Below are 27,012 nucleotides of genomic sequence, written 5' to 3' on the forward strand. Positions count from 1 at the left end.
ATAATTTTGCTATTGAAACTTGAGTATATTAACTGATATATCTATACAAATAAATTAAATTAATTTGATTAAATATCATTTCTTTTCTATACTTATTACTCTTTTATCAGTTAGCTATCAAGCGAATAATACTATTATATTGATAATTGGCAATACAATTTAGGAATGAAGTAAGTAAAAAATGTAATTAATAAATTTAATGTAACAATGTAATTTATAATTTTGTCTCAAAACTGATGTATATAAGAACTAACTTTCAGATTACACCCTTTATTAATTCTAAAAAAATTATTTTTTACTTTCTAAGCCAAAACATTTCAAAAAACTTTCAATTTAATTAATGTGCATAAATAAAAAAATTTAGCTATATTCTCACAAACTAAATAATATTTTAAAATAGCTTTTACCTTATCATAGTCTAATCTACATCTGTAATAAAAATTAATTTTAATTTAAATATTTAAAAAAATATAAAAACAGTTCTGAAATATTTTTTAAGATTAGAATAATTAATTTAATTGACATTAATGAATAATCTCGAAATTAAATTTATTAAACTTTAAATATAAATATTTTGTTATAAATAATAAGAAATTGTTTGCAAATTATTATCCATAATCATTCACTCATTTATTTATTTACATTAAAAGTAATTTAAATGTTAAATTCAAAAATTTTCATTGGAATATAAGTTTTGAAATTAAAAATTGTTTAGAAAGTAATTAAAAATATTACAAAGTTCATAAAACTAATTAAGCAAGGATCTCTAATTTTATATAGCTATAATAGAATTTGAGCAAACTATTTAGTCATAATCATGAAAATCCTTTATGGTGTTTTATTAGTATGTTTATTGTTTGTGGTTTCCGCTAGGGAAGGAATAGAGAATGAAGGATAATCTATCAATTAACAATAAAATGATTATCAAATATTCATTTATAATGATGGATAATAAGTAAAGATTTTTATGAAATGCAAAATTAAATTTTCGTGTGCACTGAGAATCACAGAGTTATCTTCTAATTTTTCATATTTTTAAATTGATATGATAGAAAATTAACCTAAATTTAATTTAATTGAGTTTCCTAATCACTTTAACTGTATGACTGACTATTCGTTAAAGTCAGATAAAGAATACAATTATGTAATATTTAGTCCATCTTCTTTACTCAATCTTGAGATTCTCCCTTAATTCTTTGATGTTGATATTAGCTTAATAGAAATATTGGAAAATAATAACTTTGAATATAGGCATCATTTTTCAAATATATATTAGTCTCAAAGAGTCTTTATTTTAACTAACTCAAGTTAAATTGAAGATTACAAAGACTTTTAAGACTCAAAAGTTTTTATTCCAAGAACAAATACAGAAAATTAAAATCCAAGCTATATCTAAAGATTTTTAGCAACTGATCAAACAGACCTTTTAACACTGGTAAAGAGGGCTCACTCTTTAGTATTGCTAGTTATTTGGGGTTTCTTAGTTGATATTTCTATTATTTGTGTGAGATACTTCAAGGCATAAAAGAAGTATTTACGTTTTCATGCTTCTACTTTTGCTGTTGGTAACATAAGTTCTCTAATTGTTATATTCTGCTAGATTGGTTAAAGTATTAAAAATTTTTTTATATAGTATTTTAATTAATTTAATTTAATTAAAGGAACAAGTTATATAAACAATATTAGCCAATAGCCTCAAGATGAAGTAGCTCATTTTGCAATGGGCGTTTGTATGACTGTCTTAATCACATTCTAGCATCTAATTGGTTTAATATGTAAATTTAACTTTGAAAATGAAGATGGATCTCAAAATATACATTATTTAAAGCTTTTACACAAAGTAAATTTAATCAATTCTTATTATTTCAGAGTTAATACTTTCATTTTTAAATTAGATTACTGGATATTTGATTTACCTCCTTGGTAAAGTAAATGTGATGGTTGGTGTGAATATGTTTGAAAAAAGATATTTTGTCTAATCAGATAGCACTAACTATTGGATGTAAGCTATTCTTTATGATTTTATGCAATTTTAATTAACTTAATTATTTAATTAAAGGGCTAAAGTATTAGGAGGTATATATGCCATATAATTTATTTTATTAGCATCAATAGAATTTACCTACAGATAAGAACCTGAAATTCTAATTAGATAAAAGAAAAACACTAATAAATATGCAGATATAAATAAATAAAAGTAGCATGCTGATATTATTGAGTTACTTAATAATCATAGTAAAAAACTTTTGTTTACTTAAAAATTATTAAATTGAAACATTTTTAAAATAACAGCCCCAGTAAATATCATTAACAAACAATACCCAAACATTTTATATGTTGTCCACGAGAATAGTGTCTATGATATTACTGAGATTTAACATCCAGGAGGCTAGTTTATTTTAAAGCACATCAAAGGTATAATTAATTAATTTTTATTTTTAAACAAGGAATTTTAATTTTTTTTGAATTATATTCCAAAGGTAAAGAAATATCTAGATACTTTAACGGTGGTTACGCTTACGAAGGAACTACTATGTCACCATATAGACACACATTATATGCCTAAAATTTTTTGAAAGAGTTTTATATTGGCGATATTAAAAATGATTACTATAACATTTTTATTTAGAATGAATAAAATTAGTAAAATTGCTATTAAGAAGATTATTTTTTTAATTTTCTTATATTTTTATAATCAAAGAAAGGGACAAGCTTTTTTGCCAAAGAATGTTTTCAAACTATCTGAAGTAAGAGAAATTATAACTAGCTATAAAGTATTCTTATTCTAACATGATTAATACTAATTCCGTACTCATTTGCCTGGTGTAAGATGGTTTGGAAGAAGTGTTGTGGTAATTAAATATTTCATTTAATTTAAATTTCTATAGACCTCAATTATTTTCAAAATTAAAGGTGTCACCTCTATTAGATGCTGTTAGTATATATCCAAGAAATTATAGTGTAGTTTTAGCATATATGGAAGAAAATTACAAATATAGATTAGAAATAATAAGATATTTCTAATACAGGATGAGAGATGAAGTAATAGGAATAAACAATAGTTATGTTGCCCCTAACCCGAAACACATAAAGGTTTCAAACTAATTACCTCTTCTTATAAAAAAAGAAGATCGTAAAACATCAAATGGGTTGTCAAAGTTTATGCATCTTAATGTCCATAAACTGTATTACATATCAGAGCCAGTGGTAAAATTTATTATAAATAAAATATTATTTGTACATAATTTAATAATTCATTTATTTTTTGGATTAAATAAGGGTCATGGTCTCGAGATTGATGAAAATAGTGATGGAGAGCATATAATTTTTGCTGCTGGTACTGGAATTTTACCATTTTTAGATCTGTTTGATTATCTTTTAAGAAAATTGCTTTATACTATTCTTCTTGAGAGATTTGGGTTCAAAGAAGCCTAAATATTAAATCCCTATAATGAAAATTATGAGAAAACATTCCGTTCTTAATTTAAAATAAGATTATTTGGTGCTTTTAGATCTAAGGCAGAGTGTTATGGTTATTAAATAATTAGTGACTTGCACACATTTTGTTAATAATTTGAAAAAGATTGGTTTTAAGCAGTTGTACGTTTTGCAAACTCAGAAAGCGATGAATTCTTACCTATGTCAAAGTTGTATTATGATAACTTATATATTAATGATGCACTTTCAAAGTCTCTTTCTATATCTAAATTTCTTATTTGTGGTCCTCCAGAATTCAATAAAAATATCTATAATATACTAACTACAGTAAGGCACATAGATCCAGATAGAGTTCAAATTGTTTGAGTAACAAAAAGAAAATTAATTATTTGAGCAATTATATATTTTGTAAATAATAAATTATCTTTAGTATAAATAAATAGATGAATTAAATGTTTATTTTTAGGTTTATATATAAATTATCAAAACTAATCTTAAATGGAATTTAATGTTAAAATTTAAAACAGTAATAATAAATATATAGCTTTAAAAATTTGCTATTTTAAATATTTATTTTAGATGCTTTTTATGAATTTTTAAAAACTATTTTTTTATTTGTTAATAAAAACTAAAATCAAAAATAAGAGTTAGAAATTGTTATTATTGATTGATTAAAAACCATTTATTTATTCAATACGAAATACATAAGCAATATTCATTCTTATACTAATATTTAATATCATAAATCTAATAATACTATAATCATACGATTTCACTACCGTAAAGCAACTTATTAGCTCTTTGCATAATAATATCCTATTTATTAACAATATTTTATTTTATTAACAAAAATTATTTTCAATTATAAATTTTCTACTTTTTTAGGTTCATAGGGCTTATCTTTGCTAGGAATTTCAAGGATAGCAGGAAGAGTCTCTTCATAAGAGTTAATTATACTTCTTAAATATTTTTCAGCAACCTATATTTTTAATATTTTTTAGGTTTTATTCATTTTAAATTTAATTTTTGTTATTAATCAATAAAGTTATTTGTTCATTTATTTTCTCATATATAACAATTTAACAAATAAACATATTTCATTTTCTTATTTTTGATCATTTGAATTGCAAACTTAAATTATTTTTTATTTTACATGTTAACTAACTAAAATGACTGCTATATCGCCATTCTTTAAGAAACCATTGAAAGTATCTTCGACTAACTTTTCCTTTGTGTCTAATTAAATTTTATTTTTTAATAATTTATTAAATTTCAGGTTTGAGCTAAATAGTATAATGAATTTCTTACCAGGTTGGACAACCAAGAAATTAGATTAACCCTTTAAGTTTCTGTCACCAATACCAGTCAACAAAAAGCCTGTTACTGTATCCTTTTGGTATTATTAATATAATATTATTTATTTACATTTTATATTGAAACTAAAAACAAAAAGTTATTCATTAAGCTTCTAAAAATATTTTTTTCAATAATGATATCTTCAATTTCATTTTATTATTAATTAATAATGAAAATAACTTTTTTGTTTTATGAAATATTTTTCGCAGCTCTTTAAGATATATAATTTTATTTATAATTTTTAAATCTTAGTAAATTTTAGCAATTTTTTACAGAATCACCAATAACGGCGATGAGCTTGTTACCTCCTGAAATAGCTTTTTTTGACATTTTTAATCCTTTTTATTTTATTTTGTATTTTAATAATCTTTTATTGAAAATTATTTAGTAATAAAATGCGGATCCAATTATTACTAATAAATCAATACATATGTTTATTTTATTAGTTAATCAATTTTTTATTCTTTTTCTTTTCTATTTTTTCTTTCAACCTTATTATTAAATTTAATAAATTGATGAAATCCGTACCTTCTTCTTTGAAATGAATCACTCAATAAACTTTATTGATGATTCCATAATTTTATTTCTGTGGGATAATATCTCAATAAACATAAAATAATTTATTTAGTAAATTTTATCATTTGAACTGATTAAAATAGAAAAATATTTTTTTAATTCAGTTTTGCATTTTTAATCAATTAAAAATATAAATTTCTTATGAGAAATAAAATATTGATTAAAAATTTTAATTTAGTTGTAATAAAATCAGTATATTTAATAAAAATTATGTATTTTTGATTTAAAACAGTAATGAATGATATTTGTAGTACTGAGTATTTATCTATCAACATTTTTACATTTTGATATTATTAATTTCAACATAAAATTTGTATCAATTATTCCCTACTGATTTATTTTATATTTCAGTTTCTATTCAATAAATTTAGAATCATAGTTATTCATATTCATATCTAACTGTTTTAAATATATATTATAAATATATTAATGGTTGATCATTTGCTATTTTAACTCTAACTTTTTAAATAAAACTAGAATAATTTTTTAATCAATTTAGTTTAATGTTATAATTATTAAATGAATACAATAATAAACCATTTTCAAATATGATATCTATCCTTTAAAGTGGTGTTGTTTGATGCTAATATTAGTTGAACATATAAAAGATAGCTCTAATATTTAATTGATAAATTTAATAAAAATTTATTAAACCATTTTTTAAATAAATTTTTACAATAACATTTTCTACTTTCTTTACAAAATAAATGTACTGAATAAATTGAAATATTTATAAAATACATTTTAAATTTTTTTTAATTTTAGTTTTAAATTTTTTATTTATTTAATAATTCATTTTAAATTATAAAGTTTTATAAATAAAAAAATAAATCTTTAATAAATTTATTAAACAAGTTATTAATAATGAATGAATATATGAGATACTTTTTTTGTAAGTCACATTAGATTTTAATTTAAATTAGGAACTCATACTTAAGAAAGAAATAATAAATGAAAGAAGATTGTCAAGTTGAAAATACTTATCTAATAAAAATATGAATGCGACATTAGTAAATAAGAAGAAAAAGAAGAAGATCTTTATAAAATTCCTCATCATTATCAATAAGTTGAAAGTTAAAGAAAATTAAATAAAAATCTTTTTGAAGTAGCTAATAGATAGATTGATTGATAAGAATTAATAAAAGGAAAGAGATTCTAAATAAAAAGTAAAATAATAAAAAATATAATTAATATCTAAAAACAAGACTAGGGAGAAAAAGGAAATTTTTAGAAAGAAAAATGTTTAAATACTTATCTAAGATATAAAGAGTTACCTTACACAGCAAAGTTTCAAAGAATTTTGCAGTTTTGTCAAAGGATCATCCCGAAAAGGGACCTTCCCAAGTATGCAAATATTCTATCTATTCATTTTTGATTGAAGGAATTGAATGCAAGTGAAGAAGGAGAGATATTAGTTAATAAATGAAACTTTAAAATGAAAATGGTTGGTTTCAGCGCTATTCACGTTACTAATTACTTGCAAAAGAATAATAATTTATTCAAATAAATTTTGCTCAATATAAAATAGTTGAGTAATGGAGCATCATACCATTTTTTACAATTTAGCAAATGCTTGCTTATTATCCCTAATATATCAATCAATTATATAAGCCTTAAACAACTCTCGCTACTTCTTTTGCTTTCTCTTCTAAGGATCCCATTCATTTTTTGTTTTAATTTAATTTTTTTGATCTAAAATCGTTTTTATTTTTAAGGGTCATTTGACTGACAAATACACTGTCATTGATCACACCTATGATGCTATCGTTGTTGGTGCTGGTGGTGCTGGTTTAAGAGCTGCTTTTGGTTTGGTTGAAGAAGGTTTCAAGACCGCTTGTATTACTAAGCTTTTCCCTACTCGTTCTCACACAGTCGCTGCTTAAGGTGGTATTAACGCTGCTTTAGGTAATATGACAGAAGATGACTGGAAATGGCATTTTTATGATACAGTTAAGGGTTCTGATTGGTTAGGTGATTAAGATGCTATCTAATATATGACTAGAGAAGCTCCCGCTGCCGTCTTAGAATTAGAATCTTACGGTCTTCCCTTCTCTCGTACTCCTGAAGGCAAGATCTATCAAAGAGCCTTCGGTGGTCAATCCCTCAAGTTCGGCAAGGGTGGTTAGGTATTAAATTAAATCATTAAACATTTAGAAGCACATTAGAGATAAAAGCATTGATACTTTTTAAGAGTACCACTTCATATCTATTAACCTAAAAAGTATAAGAAAAGCGAATTTCACAAACATTATGGAATAATTTGATACTACTAACAAAATTAAGTTTGGAGCATTTCAATATAAAAACATTTTAATTATTAGATTCAATCTTTAAAAGGTTTCATTCATTCATTTATTCATACATATTTAATATGAAAAACGGGAATTTATTAAAAAGTTTACTATCTAAATAGAATATTAACAATAAAAACATAAAGACTAATAAAAGCTTGAAGCATCCAATTATCTACTCAGATTTTTAAGATTCATTTTAGAAAATTCGATAATTAAAAGACAGCCAAGTAAGAAAGCAAATAAATAAATAAACAAACAAACAAATCTTAAAAATGAATATTACAAAGCATCAAATATTTTTTAAAATGTGATTCAAAAAAGAAAGCAAATGAAAAGGAAAGAATGAAAATTGACAAATCAAGAAAAGTGGAAATTAATTATATAATAAATCGAATTAGTAGATGAAAATTAAAACAGAATTTTCGTGAAGTGGTGTAAATTAGAAATTTCTACTTTACAAAAAATTAATTTGATGCTACTTTCTATTATATTTTATAAAATAATTACACAAATTAAAAATTATTAAACTTGATCAGTAATTAAAATATTACTTAAATAACTTGCTTAGTCTAATCGTTCAATTATTGTTTTATTTGATATTATTTTTAACGATTTTTTATTAAATTAAGGCAAGAAGAACTGCTTGTGCAGCTGATAGAACTGGACATGCTATGTTACATACTTTATTCGGAAGATCCTTAGCTTATAATTGCAATTTCTTTATTGAATATTTCGTTATTGACTTAATTATGGATGAAGAAGGTGCCTGCAGAGGTGTCATCTGTATGTCTATGGCTGATGGTTCTATTCACAGAATCAGAGCCCATTACACTGTATTGGCTGCTGGTGGTTACGGTAGATCTTATCTTTCTTGCACTGCTGCTCACACCTGCACTGGTGATGGTATGGCTCTTGCTACTAGAGCTGGACTTCCTCTTGAAGATCCTGAATTCGTTTAATTCCATCCTACTGGTAATTTGCATTATTTATGATTAATTAGTAGATTTCTTAATTAATTCTATAATTAAAAATTAGGTATCTACGGTTCTGGTTGTTTGATGACCGAAGGTTGCAGAGGTGAAGGTGGTATCCTTGTTAACAGTAATGGTGAAGCTTTCATGGAAAAATATGCTCCCACTGCTAAGGATCTTGCTTCCAGAGATGTCGTCTCTAGAGCTATGACTATTGAAATCCTTGAAGGTAGAGGTGTTGGCCCTAAGAAGGTACCTAATATAAATTGATTTATTTTTTTTATTTTATTGAAGAATCTTTTATTATTTTTAAAAAGGATCACATTTTCTTATAATTACATCACTTGAGTCCTGAAACTTTACATTAGAGATTACCTGGTATTTCTGAAACTGCCAGAATTTTCGCAGGTGTTGATGTTACCAAAGAACCAGCTCCTGTCGTTCCTACCGTTCACTACAATATGGGTGGTGTTCCCACTAACTGGAAGACTGAAGTTATTACCCAAGACAAGAATGGAAAGGACAAGGTATTTAAATATATTTAAGTATGCATAAACATAGATTAAAAATTTTCAATTATAATTAAAGATTGTTCCTGGTTTGCTTGCTGCTGGTGAAAACGCTTGTGCTTCTGTCCACGGTGCTAACAGACTTGGTGCTAACTCTCTTTTAGATATTGTCGTTTTCGGTAGAGCTGCTGCCAAACTTGTTAAGGAAAAGCTTAAACCTGGTACTCCTCATAAGGATTTACCCAAGAATGCTGGTGAATAAGCTTTAGCCAGATTAGATAAATACAGATTTGCTAATGGTGAATACACTACTCACCACGTTAGAACTGCTATGTAAGAAACCATGTAACGTCACGCAGCTGTCTTCAGAATTGAAAAGCTTATGGCTGAAGGTGTTCAAAAATTAGATCACATTTATGAATAATCAAAGAGCCTTAAAACCTTCGACAGAGGTCTTGTTTGGAACACTGATCTCATTGAAACCTTAGAATTAGAAAACCTTCTTTGTAAATAATTCATTTATTAATTTATATATAACTAATTAATTAATTAAAAATTAAAATCTTAGTATGCTCTAAATAAACTCTTCTCGCTGGTTTACTCAGAAAGGAATCCAGAGGTGCTCACGCCAGAGACGATTTTAAGGTAAATTTATAAGAAATTTATTTTTAATCCTGTAAATAAAATTAAATTGTAAAAATAGGAAAGAGATGATAAGAATTGGATGAAGCACAGTCTCACTTGGATTAAAGATGTAAATACTGGTAAAACTGAAGTAACCTATAGAGATGTCATCAACCACACTCTTGATAGTGAAGTTACTCCTGTTCCTCCCGCTAAAAGATCATATTGAGGAAATTTAGATAATAATCAAAAATAAATTAACTTCACTCATTAAAATAAAATTAATGATAAATAATTAACTAAAGAAGTAAACAATATAACTATTCTTAATTTGATTTCAATGAGGGATAGTTAAGTTAATCTTATAGATTCATACATAATGAGCGACTAATTATCTCTACTCACACACTTAATCTTTCTTCGCTAGCATTGTTTATAGATAAAGTACTATTCTCATCAATAACTAACCTACTTACTAGCTAACTAACTCTGTTAGAAATTAAAATTCACTGCTCATTGATTGTATACTGTAGTAATTAAAATTATAAAATTGAAAGAAAAATTATTTATGTTTTTTTATATATCTGATTCTATTAGCAATATAGTCTAGACTGTTTATGTGTTTTGAGTATAGATTTACCTTTAGCAAAAAAATATCTCTTAGTATTACAAAATATAATTTATATTTCTATTTACCATTTAAACAAAAAAGAAACTTTTATAGTAGAATATCACATCGAATGATAAAAAAAAATATTTACATTCCTTTTTCTTTTTGATGAAAAATAATTAATTAAGATAATTTTCAGGTTTTATCTATTAATTTGCTATTAAAAACATTTCTCCTATCGTTACCAATAAAAATCATTCTCTCACGATAAATTATAACTTTATTATAAAATAATAAGCCAAAAAGATAATACAGAAGAATTAAATATACTTGGTTACAGTAAATATTTAAATCACTTAATAGAAATTTTTGTTTTAAGTGAAAAAAAAAATCAGATTTTCTTATATTATTTCTTGCTTAAAAGATTTAATACTGTAAATTCACAAAATAAAATTAAAATTAGTTTATTTAAATTTTAAACAAACAATAAATTTTTTATATTAAATTTCTTCAGAAAAACAATAAGTGATAACAATTTTTCATAGTTTTACTGATGAAAAATAAATATCTGAATTATTCGAAGCAAATCTTTATCGAAAATAAAATTTATCAAAGTTTTCAAATATTTTAAAATAAAAAAAGATAAATAAAATTTAAGCCTGAATTAAATCAAGCTTTAGATTACTTTAAAAAAAGCAAAAGTAAATATGTTTATTTATTTATTTGATTATTTTTAATATCTTTTAACATTATTTTATTTGAGTTATATTTTAATTTATTTACAAAAAAAGACTTTTTGTGTTTTTAAAAACATAAATTTTATTTTGTTTCTGAAACAAAGTAACTAAGATTTTGTTTTTAACATTAATTTTGCAAAGTTAGAGTGACGAGTTATTAGCATGCCTAAGAGAAAATTTTAACATAAATTTTTTATTTGGCACTTTACTTGAAATTAAATAAAATAGCTACAGTAAGTAATATGTATAGAAAAAGAAAAGATATTTAGTAAGAATTTTAATTTAATTTATTTTTTCTTTTAATAAACATTTATCAAATTTTTGGATTTAAATTTTATTATTGAGACAATAATCAGGAAAATAAATAAGTAAATAAATCATAAATTGAGAAATTCATTTTATTCTTTCGATTTTTTAAAACTTAATCTTGTTAACTTAAATGATATATATTTCTTTATTTTTGTTTCGAAAAAGGCTAAGAATATTAACCTTAAATAATCAGATAGGGCTAAATTTTAAAATTTAGCGCCTTTTTATTTAATTTTTAGCACCTCTAAAACTTCGAAAGAAGTAATTTAAATTTAGCAAAAATTCAAAATATGAAAGACTTTTTATGAATAGTTTTTGTAAAAATAATGTTGAAGTGTTTACAAATTTTATATAAAATATAATTTTTATAATAAATTAACTTAGCCATCGATATAATATTACCAGTATGTAAGAAATTTTAATCGAAATTATACCATAGATCAATCAATCGCTATTTCTTTTTTTGGAGGTATCTTGCTAATAACGACTTTTTAATCATTGTATTTAATTTAGGGAATGGAGAAGAATTGATTAATTAAAAAAATAAGCATAAATCAAATAAAATATAATTCAAATAGAAAAGTAATTTCGTACTTATTTACATAAATTGAAAAAATTTAATAAAATTATTAACAAATATTTTCTCTAAATCAAGGAATAATTGAAACATAAATAATAGGGTAATAGTAAAAGTTCAGATAATTTAGTTTACCCAGAGGAAATATGAATAGAAAACCAGGATAAGGCTCACATCACAATCAAAATACATACAATAAGAAGCCATAGAAAAATCAACAAATTTTATCTTAGAGCTTCTTTTCTTTCAACAACAATGACCCTGCAGTAAAAAACTTTATAGATTAGCTGAAAACCATTCATCATTTATTGCTAATTTTTTTTATTATTATTGTTTTTCAATATTAATCATCTCAAATTTTTACTTTTTGTTAATTATTTTTTCTGCTTTTTTTGGTTAAAGAAATTGTTAATAAAATAGGCTATAGAGAAAAAGTGTTTGAATTCAAATTTGAAATAGCCCAGCGATGGAATTAAGTCATTCAACAGCAGCCAGCTTCAAAAGTTAGATGTTTTTTCTATCTTACTTGATAGTAAGTTTAGCAAATTTGTAGTGTTTACTGAATAAATTTCCAATTTTTAATTAATTAAAGTTCCTCATATTGCTACTCCTGCCGATTCTCTCGAGTGCCCTCTTTCTGAGGAGTAGTTTGTAAATAAAATAAAATTTTCAAAGCTTTTTAATGTAGTTAATTTTTAAAACTAAAACAGAAGAAGCACACAAATGATCCAGCCTATGAACCAGAGAAATGTAATTTTTATATAATATTCATAAAGATTTCTAAGATTGTGACAATAAAAAGTTTCTATTTATTAAAAAATCAAATATATATAATACTTATTTCTGAGGTATTTTTTTTTTTTTGCGAGATAATTAATTAGTTGATTCTATTGATTATTATACTCAGGTTTTTACTATACAAAATCTTATAAAATTCCTTTATATTTCAGCTATTTTTCCTTTTTTCCGCAAATATTTTTGCATAAATACTTTTAAAGTTGTTCATAATATTTACTCAATATAAGTATTTATTATAGCCAAGTTGTCTCTCGAAATAATATATAGGGAAATTTTAGTCAATATAATTCCTAACAAACTTAAAGAGCTTTTGATTCTTATCTATATATTAACATAATTTTGCAAGAATAGAACTATATAAACTTTAGCCAAGAGCAAGTGATTATGAAATAATTGCTTACTCTTGCTAACATTTAAACATCATTAAAATTAAGAGTTAAAATTTTGTGATATCTATCTAAAATTTCCCTCTTTACTACTTCCAGAAAATAAATATTTAATTAACGCTAATTAAATAGTTTGAGAAGAATTACTTTTGAAATACTAAATTTAGAAATCGAATTTCTACAAAATAGTCAGATTAATATAATTTTAACACTTAAAAAAGCATGACTTGTAGCATTTAGAATCACATTATTTTAATTTCATTAACCGATCTTGTCTTATTATAGATTTGCATTAAAATTCAACATTTTATTTTTATAAAAAATAGACCCAGTATAAAAACTTTATGACCTAAAGTATAAAATAGGAATTATATAGTAAATACCCTAAGCAGCGCGGTTCTTTTAAATGAAAGCTTATTAATGGGAAGCAATTAAAGCAGTAAATAAATTATCACTTAGTTTAATTAAGAATTTTTTAATGAAATCTATATTTAAAAAAGGGTGTTTTGTATGGTACATGGTCTACTTCTATTGATTAGAATATATTATTAGATTAAGCATTTTGCGAAGCTAAAGGGAAGTACCCAATAATTCTTTTTTTCAGCATTAACCAGTCTAAATCATTTTAAGGAGTTGCCGTTATGAAATCAAGAGTAATTTGAGTTAAAGTGTTTATATTTCATATAAAATTATAGTTTTTTGCCACATCATATCTAAAAGATAATTAACTGATAATAATAAAATATGTCTATTTATTCTAATTAAAATTTTTGGCAAAACCAAATACAGTAATTTGTTAACTCAGTTAGTAAATAAAACAATCCCACTAACTCTGTGAAAGAAAAATAGAAAAACCCAATTTTATTTTGTTTTTATGGGTTTTCGCTTAAATTAATTTAATTTTTAAAAAGCATATGCCATAAATTAAATAAATGAATTCATGTCTAATAATTATATTTTCTTGTAGGTAAACCCTTAATGGAGATAAGATGTTTGGGATGATAATAAAAAATTTTAAGGACTCTTTTTCATTGAATGGATTTATGTTTAGCACATACTCAGCACAGAGTTCAAAGGGATTCTGAATAGGTATTCTTCTTAACTAATTAACTAATTAATTAATTAACTTAATTTATAGTTTTAAGTTTTATCTATGTAATTTCTTTGATTAATTAATTCATTTGTTATTAATATATTAGCTTAAATTATAATAAGCCAGTTATTAACTAAAGAAACGGCTAATAAATTAATTACGAAGCAGGAATTTAAATGTTAGAAGTTTTTATGAAGCAATCTCAGAGTAAAAGAATTGACTAAGATTATATATGGAATACATTGATATAGTTTGATGAGCCTGAAGACCATCCTTTTCTTTAACATAAAGAAAAGGAAGTTGTAAAACCTCACGAATTATTAATGTAATGCGCTAATTTAATGAATATGTAGCAGCACTCATAAGAAATTTTACAAAATTAATTACCTCAATTATCTTAGTCATCTTCTAATCCTTAAATACCACAAAATATTTAGTACTTACCTCATCAGCAAACAGTCTCATTTCCTTAGCATGTGTAAATTCCACAATCAAATTAGTCTTAAAATTAAATATAGCCTCCTTAATAATTACAGACTTCTCAATAAATATAATACCATAACCAACATCTAAATAATATGAACTTCATGCCTTTTTAATCTATGCCATATAATCAATATGCTTACTAACTACCTTTTCCATTTTACCCATACACTAACAACAGCATATACTAACCTAATCAGTATTTCTAGCCACTTAACTTACTCAATCCTTTACCTAACAACAGCATTCCAACTTAATAGTTCCCTTAGGGACAGCAGTATAATTTTCAAGACCTTAATTAATAAAGCTAAACTACACCACAGTAATAGAACTAAAACAATCAGAAAAAATTTTGAGGATATTTGAATCATATTTGGTTTTAAGATTTTCACAACTTAAGAGCAGTACGCCTTCAAAATCAGATAGTATTTTAAAACATATCTAACTTTTACATTATTATTTCTACGTTTTTGCTATTTGAGCTGGTAATTAATTTTTACTCTTTATTTATTTAATTATTATTTTTTTCTTCTTTTTAAATGTTGATATTTAATTTAAGAAAATTTATGGCAAAAACAAATATCTTTTTATTTATTTTTATTTTTTTAATTTATCTGATTATTTTAATTGACCTCATTACTCAGCTAAATAAACTAAATAGAATCAAAACAAATTTAAATCACTTAATAATATAATAATATATAGGCACTGAAAAATAAAGAATCAAATCAAATCAATTTCCAATTTCCGAAAGATAGACAGACAGACAGCTAATAAGAAAATTTAGTTATATTTTTTAAAAGAAATAACAAAATGTTATCATAATATTATTAATATATAAATAAATACTAAAGAGTCAAAGTTATTCACATACCTCCTTACCTATAACTGACTACTCAATTAAAATTAAATTTATTATATCTAATGTATACAATCATTTTATATTATTTATTTTAATTAATGGACAAAATCAATCAATTAAATTCTTAACTATTTTAAATTACTTCATTTATTTGATAAAGTTTTTAGAATATTAAATATTTAATTAATTGTCATTGTAAATATTTATTACTTTGCTTTTTTATTAATACATTAATTGAGTATCTATGTATGTATCAACAAATTAATTAAAAAAGAAATAATAAAAATATTCTATAAATTAATTTTTTGATATTCTAAGTAAATTAAAAATTAATATATAAAGATTTTCCATAAATATTCATACAAATTTATAATTTAAATCAACTCTTATAAATTGAATCATTGTATTTCCAAACACCTAATAAATAAAGAAGTCTAACCATTAAGAAATCTCTGGCCATTGTAACTGAAGCCTCAATCACATTCAAATGTGAACCTATTAAATAAATTTTTGATAAGATATTTTAATTAACTATTCATATAGCTTTACCATCAACATCTTCCCAGTTAACTGGAACTTCAGCAATAGGCATTTTATAGTGGTTACCAATCATTAAAATTTCTACATCAAAAGCCCATCTTTCTAAATGTTATACACCAAAAATGATTTCAGTTGTCTTTCTAGTGAATAACTTGAATCCACATTAGGTATCCTTTTATTTTTAAAATTGATGAGATAATTCTTTTAAAATTCTTTAAAAAGCTTACATTTAGCTTAACTCCACAAATGACTTATACAATAAAGTTTGAAACAAAAGCTAAAATTTTTCTGTAAAACTTTCTTTTAGCTACAGACTCCTTGTCAAGATGGGAACGGGATCCAACTGCAATACCTAATTCATTCTTTTCGATCTATAAAAGCTATCATATTTAATTAAGTTATTATTAATAGAAAATAATAAGTTTATTTATTTATTCTATAATTTTATCTACCTTCTTAAAAACTTTATCAAAACAATTAATGTCTGTTGCACCATCAGCATCCACCATTAAAGTGTATTAGCCTGAAGATAAAAGCATACCCTAATTCACAATTGTATATAAAATTATATTAAATTCTTTGGTTATTTTAATAGAAAAATTACTGTTCTAACTGCACCACCCTTTCCTAAATTTTACTAGTAATCAACTACCTTCAAATCCACATCTTTGCCTTCAAATGTAAAGAAGGATTTTGCTATCTCTGAACTGTAAGTCATTATTAAATAGAATAATTAAAAAATAGCTTAAACTTGCTTATTTATTTATTTACGTCTTGTCTTTTGAGCAATCATTAACTATAATTACTTCATATTTCTTGCCTTAGAAGCCTGAGTAGTTTTCAAAATACTATATTATTTTATACAAACTTTTATTTATGAATATAAAAAAAATTATGCTTACTTTTATATGCTCTTTAAGCATTTTTGCTATACGTGCTTCTTCATTGTAAGCAGGAATGACCATTGAAAAGAAGTAGTCATTATTTAGCTTTCTGTATTCTTCGAATGTGTATGTTTTATTTTTAGTGTGAATGCGAGAATTTCTATTTTATATTAAAAAAGCAAATTAAATAAATAGTAATTAGTTTTGCTTGCAAGCAGCATATAATCTTTATTAATCATGCTAAGTCATGTAAAGTTTATATTTGCTATCATTTCACTAAATGTATTATTTATCACTTACTTAATGCTACTGCGATTTTTCATTTGTTTTTTCCATGTAAAATATGGACTGAAGATGAACCTTAATAAGGTAAACTATTTTAAACAAACAATTATTTTGAATTAACAGACTATTCTAAATTTAAATTTATACTATTCCAACAAATAAAGCTACCCAAACTATTGATGTAAACATTTTTTTCAGCTTTTCAATTCTATTTATTACTTTTGATTATTTATTTATTTCTTTTTTTTGATTAATATTTATCAAAATATCTTTAAAGAATAATATTAGGTTTTTATTAGCAAAAAAATAACCAAAAAGAAAGAGATGACACATATTAAATAAAAAAAGTAGAAACAAAACAAAAGTCTATTTCGTGATATGAGAATTATTTGTTTTAATTAGTGAAAAATTGCTTCAATAATAATATAATAATTAATTTTATATTGCCAACACGTATTAATTAATGCTTTTGTTATTTATATATAAGGATATTTAATGATTGTATTAAAAGTGATTTTTGATCAATAATATAAAAGAAATAAGCTAATTTTTGATTGAGTTAGATAGGTAGGTAAGTAAGATATTTTACTTTAACTCTTATATGGGCATAATATCTGACATACATTGAACATTTAAATGATATCATTTATCCATTTAAAATTCTATTTAAAAATTGATAAAATTATAAATTAATTTATTTTAGAATTACATAATTTTTTAATGAGATAACTTTCAAAATTTAATTTGTTAAAATGATGAATGAACTATTTAATTTTTTATAATATAAATATTAAGTATATTTTGATATATTCTAAGCATTATTTGATTATCAAGTCATAGAATTTATTTTATTTTAAATACTAAATATTATTTGTTTTTATTTGTTATTTTAATTGAATGCTTCAAAATTTTAATAGCAAAATAGTTCTTAATTAACGTAAAAATAATTAAAAAAACTATTAGCAAAAATTACTCATCTTAGTATTTCTGAATTAATTAAGTAATGTATTTAGAGAATAAATACTACAACAATTTTTACAAGTAAAATTAAAAAAATTCAATTGAATTTATTCTAAACTTACTCTTTCTAGTTTTTCAGTTTATCTCCTCTTGGAGGATATAGAATAATAGATTTTGCTTAAACTTTAGATTCATGTACTAAATTAAAATATTTTACAAATAATAAAATATTCAATAGAATGCTAAAATATGAATATTTTGATCTCGATTTAAGATGTAATGAAATTTTAAATTTAATCAAATTTAGGATCTTTATTAGTGAAATTAATAAAACTTACATCACTTTTCTTGATCTTTCATGGCAAAATAAAATATATAATATGTTCTATATGATATACTTATTAGTATATTAAAGTTTCAACAGTTAATTAATATAACTCAAAATTTATTTAATAAGGATATCAAAGGCGAAGAAGTATCCTATTAGGAGCTTCTTTATTCCAGCTCAAAAATCTTAAAAATTTTACTATTAATCTTTGAGTAAAGAATAATTTAACTGGAAATGGTATCTTTGTTAGTGGACCACACATATATTATAATTTTTTCTTTAAATATTGCATAAAAAAACATTTACTCTTAACCAACCATCTAGGTTTTTCATTAATTTACTTAGATTCTAGTAAATTTTAGTTAAAAATAATAAGGAGCTTTTGTAATAGTAGATTTAAAAAAAGATATCTTCACTTTATCATATAGTTTTTTACGATATATAATTATGAAATTTGAAAGATTCTTGATTTATTTAAGTAGATTTCTATTTGCTTCTAAAAATTTTTGAAGATAATACTTTCATTTTTTATCCTTTAAAATTTAACTGATAAAACTATTTAAATTTATTTTTTTAAATTATAAATTTTCCAATAAAAAATTAAACCTAAAAAATTAAAATAAACTCCTTACTATTCCTGTTCATTTACAAATACCTTTAAAGTATATAATTATAAATTCTTTGCTGAAATATTTATTATTTACTGAATTTGTTAAATTAAAAAATCTATTTTATTTTAATCCCTTTTTATTTATAAATACAAAGAAACAATTTTTGATGTAAAAAAATTATGTTTTTGTAAGATTATCACAGTAAAATGAAATTAGTGAGATTTTATAAATATTTAGTTTACTTACAATTTTGTTTAATTAAAAATTAAATGAAAATATAATCAATTAAGAAAGAATAAATCAATTTATTGATTTAGAATAATTCAAAATTATTATAAAAGAAAATACAAAATATTTATTTACAAAGGAATCCTAAGAAAGTAATAAGGTAGGAATTATATATAAACTATTTTAATGAAAAATTAATATTCATTCAAATTTATCAAGACTTAAAGCTCCTAGAGCACGGTCTTAGAATGTAATCAAGCTTCCTAATTTTTTATTTTCTGTTTTAGCTGATGTGCTATTTATTTCTTCTGCATATGTCTTCTTTAAATTCTTGATTTCTTGATAATGTGATAAAAAAATTTAACCAAAAAGTAAAAAAATTAAATTGAATTTACCTTAGTATTTTTTATTAATAAATTGGTTCATATCAGATAAATATTGTTGTGTTTCTACTACATCAGGCTATTAAGTTTACTTAGCTATATTATTTAAATTTACTACTTCGTTTGATAAAGTTGAAATTGTCTTCATTAAATTTTTGCTAAGTGAGTATGCTAATTAGGCTTTTTATTCAGTTTTTTAGGAAATCAAATTATCTGTTTTCTATATTTCATTCTTAAGGGTGTTGATAATTTCTAAATAACCTGGTTGAATAATTATGATAAATTTATTTAAACTTAAATATTTTCAATTAAGTTTACTTTGTTGGAAATCAATGACATCTTTTTCTGAATTTTTTATGATCTTTTGTTCGTAGGAAGACTTGTAGGAGTAGCTAATTAATTTATTTAAATATTATTTTCAATTGATTTTAATTTAAAAGCAATTTATCTACTTTCTCCAAGCAAAGAAGCACTTGGTTTTAACTTTATCAACTAATCTCTAATCCAAAAATCTATCTAACTATTATTTTATTTATTTATTGAAAATTAATTTAAATTTTGAACACTTACTTTGTTTGATATAATTTTAAATTTTGCAAATAAAATTCCAAAGTTGATGATTTAAAATCACTGAACTAAGAAAGAATATCTTAAATAAGATTATATTTCAAAATAACGAATTTATTTGATTACTTTTATTTTTTCTTTTTTCTTGAGATGGTTGTCTTTCCACAAACTAAAGAACACTTTCACTTTTTATTACTCTTTGAATTTATCAAGTACTGCATTCATAAGAATGAGCTTGCGCTCATCTTTCACTTTTTATACTTCAAATTCTTCTGTTAAATCCTTTTACAAATTCTCTCTATCAGTCATTGCAATATCAACCATCTGCTAATTATCCTAATCATAGTAATTAAACCCTTCATCTTTTTATTCAATCTTTTTTGCGAAGTATGATTTTATTTTTTCAACATTTTCTTTTTTAATTTGCTCTAAAAATTCTCTGAATTGTGAGAGATCCCTTTCATCAAAACTATTATGTATAATTTTTATTTAATTTAATAAATTCAATAGCTAATTGTTAGTTTAAGTTTATAAAATAGCTTCTAAAGGCAGATTTAAGTATTTGATAGATATTTTCAAATTTTATTATGATTACTCTCTAGATTTTTGAAAATATAATAAAAGCTTTTTCCACGATTTTATAAAGCTTCACCAACTCTTTTTATTAAATTTTTTAAATTCTAATAATATTTACCGGTCAGTATGTATTTTTATATTTTCTTGGTAGGTTTCTTGTTGCTAATTAAATGTTTATTTCATTTCATTTATTTCAGCTGCTAATACCCTTTGGTCGAAGCGCTTAAGTTGATATTAATCATTTTATTTTTCCATTTTATCTAAGCTGGCTAAATAGTTTGTTATTTAGTTTCTTTCTCCCTTTTTAAAATGTGTTTAATAGTTTCTTAAAGAAATATTCTTTATTTTAATTAGTTTGTTTCTTTTATTTGGTTGTTGCTTTTTTTAATATTTTTTTGAAAAATAGTATCTTAGTTATCACTATTTAATAAAAAATTTATTGACAGCTAATTTCATGTATTTCCTTATTAATGACTATTATTTAAGATATTTTTATTAAATAAAATACAAAGCAGAATTTGAATATTTATTTATCAATCTCAGTTTTAAATTTGATTTATTAAATTATTTGATTTAGTATTTCATTTTACTAACTTTCAAATTATTTGTTAATAAATAAAGTAATTATCATATAGAATTACATATTGGCTCATATATTAACATTCCTATTTATTTACATTCATTTATTGATTTTTCTTTTTCTCATTCTCTTAGTTAAAAGTCATTGAAAAAAAATAATTTTAATAAAATCAAATATCAAAATAATATATTAGAGAATAAAATAAAATTTTTGTAATTTAATTAATTATTTTTTTTAAAAAAGAAAAAGTTTTTCTAATTGATTTTAAGAGGAAATTTATTTGCTATATTTAAATTTGATAAAAAATAATTATTTTTAATATGATTATTAAAATAAAATTAATTTTTTATTCAATCATAGAACAAATTTATTAATTGGTTTTAATTTTTATTGAAACCAAATTATGGTAAAAATTTCAAACAAACTATTAGCTGCATAAATGACCATAAAAAATTAACTTATTATAATAATATAATAAATTATGATATTCATCTTAGAGTTCAATATAAATAATTAAATGGTAAAAAATTTATATAAAAATAATTGAAAGTGTATTTTTATAATAATTTATTGTATTCAATTTTTTTGAATAATGTATTAATGATTTGATATTTATTTAGACTATTTTTTGAATTTAATTCAAAAGAATAATTAATTTAAGTATGTAAAAAGTGTTTTTGTATTAATAACAACATTTTATAATTTGAAATTAGTTTTACTCAAAATAATCAAATAAATGTATTTATTTATTTATGTATTAGTTTATTTCTTGTTTTCTTTTATTTGATTTGGAGCGATTATTAATTTCAAAATGATAAATTAATAATTGATATTAAATAACCATCAAAAGAACGCTTTTAAACTGCAATCAATTTAATAGTTGAAATTAGTTAAAAAATAATTAAAATAATTAACAATTATCTTTCTTTTCTTAAGCTATATCTTTTTCCATTTTCAAAATCTACTTGAAAGATAATACAAATAAATTAGCTTTAAAAAACGAAATGTCTATGAAAAAATATAAATTAGAAAGAAGAAGCCCTATTTAATAAGGTCAACCATCTTAGAATTAATCTGATGAGTATATTTTTAGCTTATAGAAGTTTTTATAAAAATTCATTAATTAGATAATTTGATAAGTATTTATAAAATTCACATTATATTATGTATTTTAGATAATTTATCAGGCAAAAACTTTAAGAAAATTAGAGAAAACAGCAATTACAAACTATCTAGCCTCAGCATTTAACTTAATATTAGGTATTTGATTATTCTAAAACCCCTCAAGAAAGATATGAAGCAAATTCATTGGGTAACAACAATCTATAAGCAGGTTCATTTTCAGCAAAATATAATTAGGTTCCTCCTAATAGCATTGATAATATTAAAAATAACTTATAAAGATATAGACCTCCTTCTAACAATTCTACTTAACAAAAGCTACATTCTAGTATCAACGAAGATATGTATCCTTCTAAATTATAGTAGCCAATTTAACAATAAAGTGAAGATAGCAACTATAGAGTTTTGAATGAACCCTTGCAGCAAGATCTAAAAAAATACAATTCAAGCTAGCAATAAAACTCTTCTTTTAATTCTAATGGAAGGAGGACGCCAGCAACAAATAGCTCCTAAGGTAAATATAATATGAATGATAGCGAAAACTATCAAGAGCCTCTTCAAAACTAAAAAAAGCTTATGAATTATCTTGACAAACAATTTAATAATAGCAATCATACAACTTAGGTTGGCTTAAAAGGTAGTGAATAAATAGGAGGATATAAGTCTAATAGTCAGCATTCTAACTATCAAAAGTACTAAAATCTTTAACTAAATAATAGTGGCAACAATGATTAATATTTTTTAGATTCAACATAATAATATTTAAACAATAATCATGATATACAAAATATTCAAAACCAAAATTAACAAAGCAGTTTTACTTCATATGGAGGTAGCAACAAAGGGATTAAGTATTTAAATAACTCGTATTAAGATATGATAGATGAAGTAGAAATGAATGCTTAAAATGTTACTTAATAATAAAAAGCTAAAACAAACTAATATTATGATTATAACACATATGCAAACCGTGATTCTTTAAGTATGAAAGCTATAGATAATCCTCTAGTTGCTATTCCTTAATCTATTAATTATTCAAAAGGATCTCCATAAGGTAGAGATATTGAAAACAAGTACGTCAGTGCATCTTCATAGCGTAGAATATCTTCTCAAAATTCATACAATCGCAATAAGGGAAGTAACTAAAAGCATTTCGAAGGATCTAGAGTCAATAAATATATACACGAAACAGAAGGTTCTCCTGGAAGACCTAAAATGCCCCCTCTTCCTCATCAAAATAAAAAGAGAGATGGATTTAATGATTATTTAAAAGAAGTAAAAGCTCCTTAGCAAATAATTTCAAATTATTCTCCTTCATCTAGTAAAGCGAATAATAATTTTCCAGAAGCAAATTCTACAATGCCTTCAAACTATTAAGTAATTTTTAAGAAATATATTTTTAATTAAAAAGAGCACAATTAATTTAAATCACATTATCGAATTTAGTTCATTCATATTCGAAATATAATTAATTAATTATTTAATAAAATACCTTAGATTTAGTAATATACAGATTATAATAATTTTTTGGAGTCAAATATTGATAACTCAAAGAAAAACGACTTATCTTTGTTAAATGCAAGTAGCCCTGAAATAAATTAAATTTAACCAGACTTAAATATAGAATTCTAAATTATTAAGTCCAGACTCTAGGAAGTAGAGAAAAAAAACGAATCTATTATGAATTAATTAATTTAAATATCCCCAAATATTATAGACCCAAATAACACTTCGTTGAGTATACCACCTTAAGGAAAGTAAGTTAACTCTACTAAGAGGTACTAATCTTCATCTCCTGAATAACGATATTAAAAAGCAAGAAAAGACTAAAATAATTAATTAAATTTGCAACCATTTTAGGAAAAGCAATCAATAATGCCACATTCATCGTAAATATTTACACTATTTTGTATTTTTAATTAATTCATTTATATTTTAAATAATGTTTAGCTAGGTAAATAAGGTGCCTTTTGGATAGAGGTCTAGTAGCTAAAATAACAGTTCTATAAAGAGAGAGTAAGTTATTCCAGAATTTTATATAAATAGTGATATGAGAGTAAAAGCAGTTGATTTACCTTCAAATAAGAAAATGAAAAATGCAGCTCTTAACAGAAGTTTGGAAGAAGATTTATATATAAGAAACTTTTCAAGCAACAAAAAAGATCTTGAAGATCTATCATTAAGATTTGATAAAGATGGACTTTAAAACTACATGATTAATGAAAACAGAATGCTAAAGCAAGAAAATGAGTATTTAAAGCTGAAAATTGAAAGGTGTGAAAAAGAGATTAAAGAGAAAAAGAGAATTGTTGAAGATAATGATGCTTACTATAAAAAGCTTTTTGAAGAAAAAGTTGAAGGTATTTAAGTGCTCAGAGAAGAGAATAAATAATTGCAACTTTAGATTCATAATTTGGAATTAAAGTCATATGATAAAAAGAAGAATCTTTAAAAGCTCTACAGAATTATCACTGAAAAAGACGATGAAAATAAAAAATTGAAATATTAACTTCAATAGAAGGAATAAATAGATAGAGAAAGTTTAAATTAAGCAATATAGAGTATAGAAGAATAGCTTAATTAGAAGATGCAATTATTTATTGAAGATTTGGCATATAAGGAAAGGATTATTGAAAATCTTTAAGTAAATTTATTTTATGATGTATTCAATTTAAAAACATTAAATGATTTTTAATTTAAAGGATTAAATTTAAGTTCTGTAGAATATTATTCAAAATGAAAAGATGAGAGGCGAACAGATAAATAATGTTTTCTAAAATTAATAGGAAACTGAATAACCTATAAGCGATAAACTCATTGAACTAAGATAAAAAAGAGAAGATCTATTATCTATTCTATAGAATAATAATAATTATGATTAATATGGAAATGAAAATGAATAGTAGCAAAACTTAAATGATATCAAAGAGCTTCTTGGTTTTATAGACTAAGAAATAGAAAATGAGATCTAATTCTTAAATAATATCAATTAATAATAAAAACAAGAGGTTGATAACCAGAATGATTAGTAAGTATTTGCTCAAGATATTCCTACTTCTTTAAAAGAATAACTTTAGAAGGAAATATAATAGCTTAAAGATCAAAGCATTTTAGAATTACAACAATATAATGAAGAAGTTATTTAGTAACTCAAAAATATTTTAAATGAGGAAGAATTAGATAACATAGATGATGGATTTGAAAGAATCTAAATTAAGCTGTAGCATGCAAGACAGGAACTAGATTAAGAACAAGCAAATAAAATAATTGAATTAGAAAAAAAACTTTTGATTAAATAAGATGAAACAGGCAGATTAGAAAGCTAAATTAAAGAATTGTAATAATTAGTTAAAAAGCAAAATAAATAAAATAGCTCTCCAAAAATATAGAATTAATAGCAGGATTCAAGAAATTATACTGTATCTGCTGCTGTGGAAACAGAAGAAGATTAAAAATTAATAAATTCTTTATAAAATTAAATTTAAAAACTAAAGTAAGAAATTTAAAAAGCAAACACAGATTTTAACATCATTAAAGATGACAATAAAAGCTTTGTTAGCTAAATTGAAATATTGAAAAAATAAAATTAATTATTAGAAACTTAAAATCAAAATGTATAAAAAAATATTTAAACTTTGGAACAAACTATCAAGACACTTAATGAACAGAATAAAAGCCTGCAAAAGGAAAAAGAAAGTATTTCAAAAAATCTTCAACAAAAAACATAAAATTTAGCTAAGTCAGAAGACTAAGTTGCACAGTTTAAAAATGAAAATAAATTATATTAAGAAAAGTGTGGAATTCTTGAAAAAAGAATCAAAGAACTTGAAGAAACAAAAAAAAAATCTAGCACACCAAGTGCTGGAACTTCTCCTAATTCAAAAGGAAAGAATTAGAATACTCAATAATAATAGCAGTAATTATAATAATATATTAAAGATTGCGAGTAGCTTAAATAGCTTTTGATTGAATATGAGTAAAAGTTTTTAGAAAAAGAAGAAGATAAAAGTAAACTTTTAGCTGAAATCGAAGATCTAAAATCAAAATTAGAAGAAGCTGTTACTATTATTAAATAATAAGAGGAGGAAAATGGTAAAATAAAATAAAATAATTAAAATTCAACAAGTTTTTTAAAAGAAAAATTAAAAGAAGAGATCGAACAAAATCTGAAGAGAGTTAAGGATCTGGAAAAAGAGAAAGAGGATATTGCAAATGAGCAATAAGATAAGATTGAGTTATATTAGAATTCTCTTTCAGAAAAGTAGCAAGAAATAGATGAATTAATAAGCAAAAACAATAATCTGAATGAGTTGATTGACTAGTAT

At 23.0% G+C, this 27,012-nt stretch overlaps 7 protein-coding genes across 7 annotated transcripts; 4 read left to right on the plus strand and 3 right to left on the minus strand. All coding sequences in view use genetic code 6, as the record gives it.

Annotated features, from left to right (window-relative positions):
• Positions 1–817: 817 nt before the first annotated feature.
• TTHERM_00047060 (cytochrome b5-like heme/steroid-binding domain protein) lies at positions 818–3,804 on the plus strand (the record flags this gene model as incomplete). The annotated part of the gene is made up of 9 exons (XM_001014701.3): positions 818–1,610; positions 1,662–1,840; positions 1,896–2,002; positions 2,060–2,235; positions 2,293–2,415; positions 2,481–2,643; positions 2,702–2,852; positions 2,914–3,207; positions 3,280–3,804. The coding sequence occupies 9 exons, from the start codon at positions 818–820 to the stop codon at positions 3,802–3,804; spliced, it is 2,511 nt and encodes an 836-aa protein (XP_001014701.2).
• Positions 3,805–4,200: 396 nt separating this feature from the next.
• Positions 4,201–5,124, minus strand: TTHERM_00047070 (V-type proton ATPase subunit F; the record flags this gene model as incomplete). Its single annotated transcript, XM_001014702.2, has 5 exons — positions 4,201–4,254; positions 4,316–4,417; positions 4,592–4,674; positions 4,747–4,828; positions 5,068–5,124. 5 exons carry the CDS (start codon positions 5,122–5,124, stop codon positions 4,201–4,203), a joined length of 378 nt encoding a protein of 125 aa, XP_001014702.2.
• Positions 5,125–6,609: 1,485 nt separating this feature from the next.
• Positions 6,610–9,997, plus strand: TTHERM_00047080 (succinate dehydrogenase [ubiquinone] flavoprotein subunit; the record flags this gene model as incomplete). Its single annotated transcript, XM_001014703.3, has 8 exons — positions 6,610–6,714; positions 7,086–7,496; positions 8,294–8,636; positions 8,700–8,887; positions 8,953–9,162; positions 9,224–9,650; positions 9,713–9,789; positions 9,848–9,997. The coding sequence occupies 8 exons, from the start codon at positions 6,610–6,612 to the stop codon at positions 9,995–9,997; spliced, it is 1,911 nt and encodes a 636-aa protein (XP_001014703.2).
• Positions 9,998–12,147: 2,150 nt separating this feature from the next.
• On the plus strand, positions 12,148–15,117 carry TTHERM_00047100 (hypothetical protein; the record flags this gene model as incomplete). Its single annotated transcript, XM_001014705.3, has 8 exons — positions 12,148–12,267; positions 12,422–12,533; positions 12,594–12,652; positions 12,712–12,751; positions 13,512–13,624; positions 13,686–13,838; positions 14,153–14,274; positions 14,385–15,117. The coding sequence occupies 8 exons, from the start codon at positions 12,148–12,150 to the stop codon at positions 15,115–15,117; spliced, it is 1,452 nt and encodes a 483-aa protein (XP_001014705.3).
• An 885-nt stretch (positions 15,118–16,002) lies between these two features.
• Positions 16,003–17,521, minus strand: TTHERM_00047110 (dolichyl-phosphate beta-glucosyltransferase; the record flags this gene model as incomplete). Its single annotated transcript, XM_001014706.3, has 9 exons — positions 16,003–16,118; positions 16,173–16,335; positions 16,391–16,543; positions 16,616–16,705; positions 16,768–16,870; positions 16,935–17,011; positions 17,066–17,207; positions 17,348–17,421; positions 17,480–17,521. 9 exons carry the CDS (start codon positions 17,519–17,521, stop codon positions 16,003–16,005), a joined length of 960 nt encoding a protein of 319 aa, XP_001014706.3.
• Positions 17,522–19,660: 2,139 nt separating this feature from the next.
• Positions 19,661–21,240, minus strand: TTHERM_00047120 (hypothetical protein; the record flags this gene model as incomplete). The annotated part of the gene is made up of 6 exons (XM_001014707.1): positions 19,661–19,797; positions 19,855–20,103; positions 20,161–20,234; positions 20,295–20,362; positions 20,536–20,878; positions 21,104–21,240. 6 exons carry the CDS (start codon positions 21,238–21,240, stop codon positions 19,661–19,663), a joined length of 1,008 nt encoding a protein of 335 aa, XP_001014707.1.
• A 1,402-nt stretch (positions 21,241–22,642) lies between these two features.
• On the plus strand, positions 22,643–27,001 carry TTHERM_00047130 (DNA-directed RNA polymerase, omega subunit family protein; the record flags this gene model as incomplete). The annotated part of the gene is made up of 6 exons (XM_001014708.3): positions 22,643–24,064; positions 24,185–24,576; positions 24,638–25,331; positions 25,390–26,779; positions 26,825–26,948; positions 26,998–27,001. The coding sequence occupies 6 exons, from the start codon at positions 22,643–22,645 to the stop codon at positions 26,999–27,001; spliced, it is 4,026 nt and encodes a 1,341-aa protein (XP_001014708.2).
• Between the last annotated feature and the right edge of the window lie 11 nt (positions 27,002–27,012).

The sequence above is a fragment of the Tetrahymena thermophila genome, assembly GCF_000189635.1.
Source record: "Tetrahymena thermophila SB210 genomic scaffold scf_8254659, whole genome shotgun sequence".
Lineage (NCBI taxonomy): Eukaryota > Ciliophora > Oligohymenophorea > Hymenostomatida > Tetrahymenidae > Tetrahymena > Tetrahymena thermophila.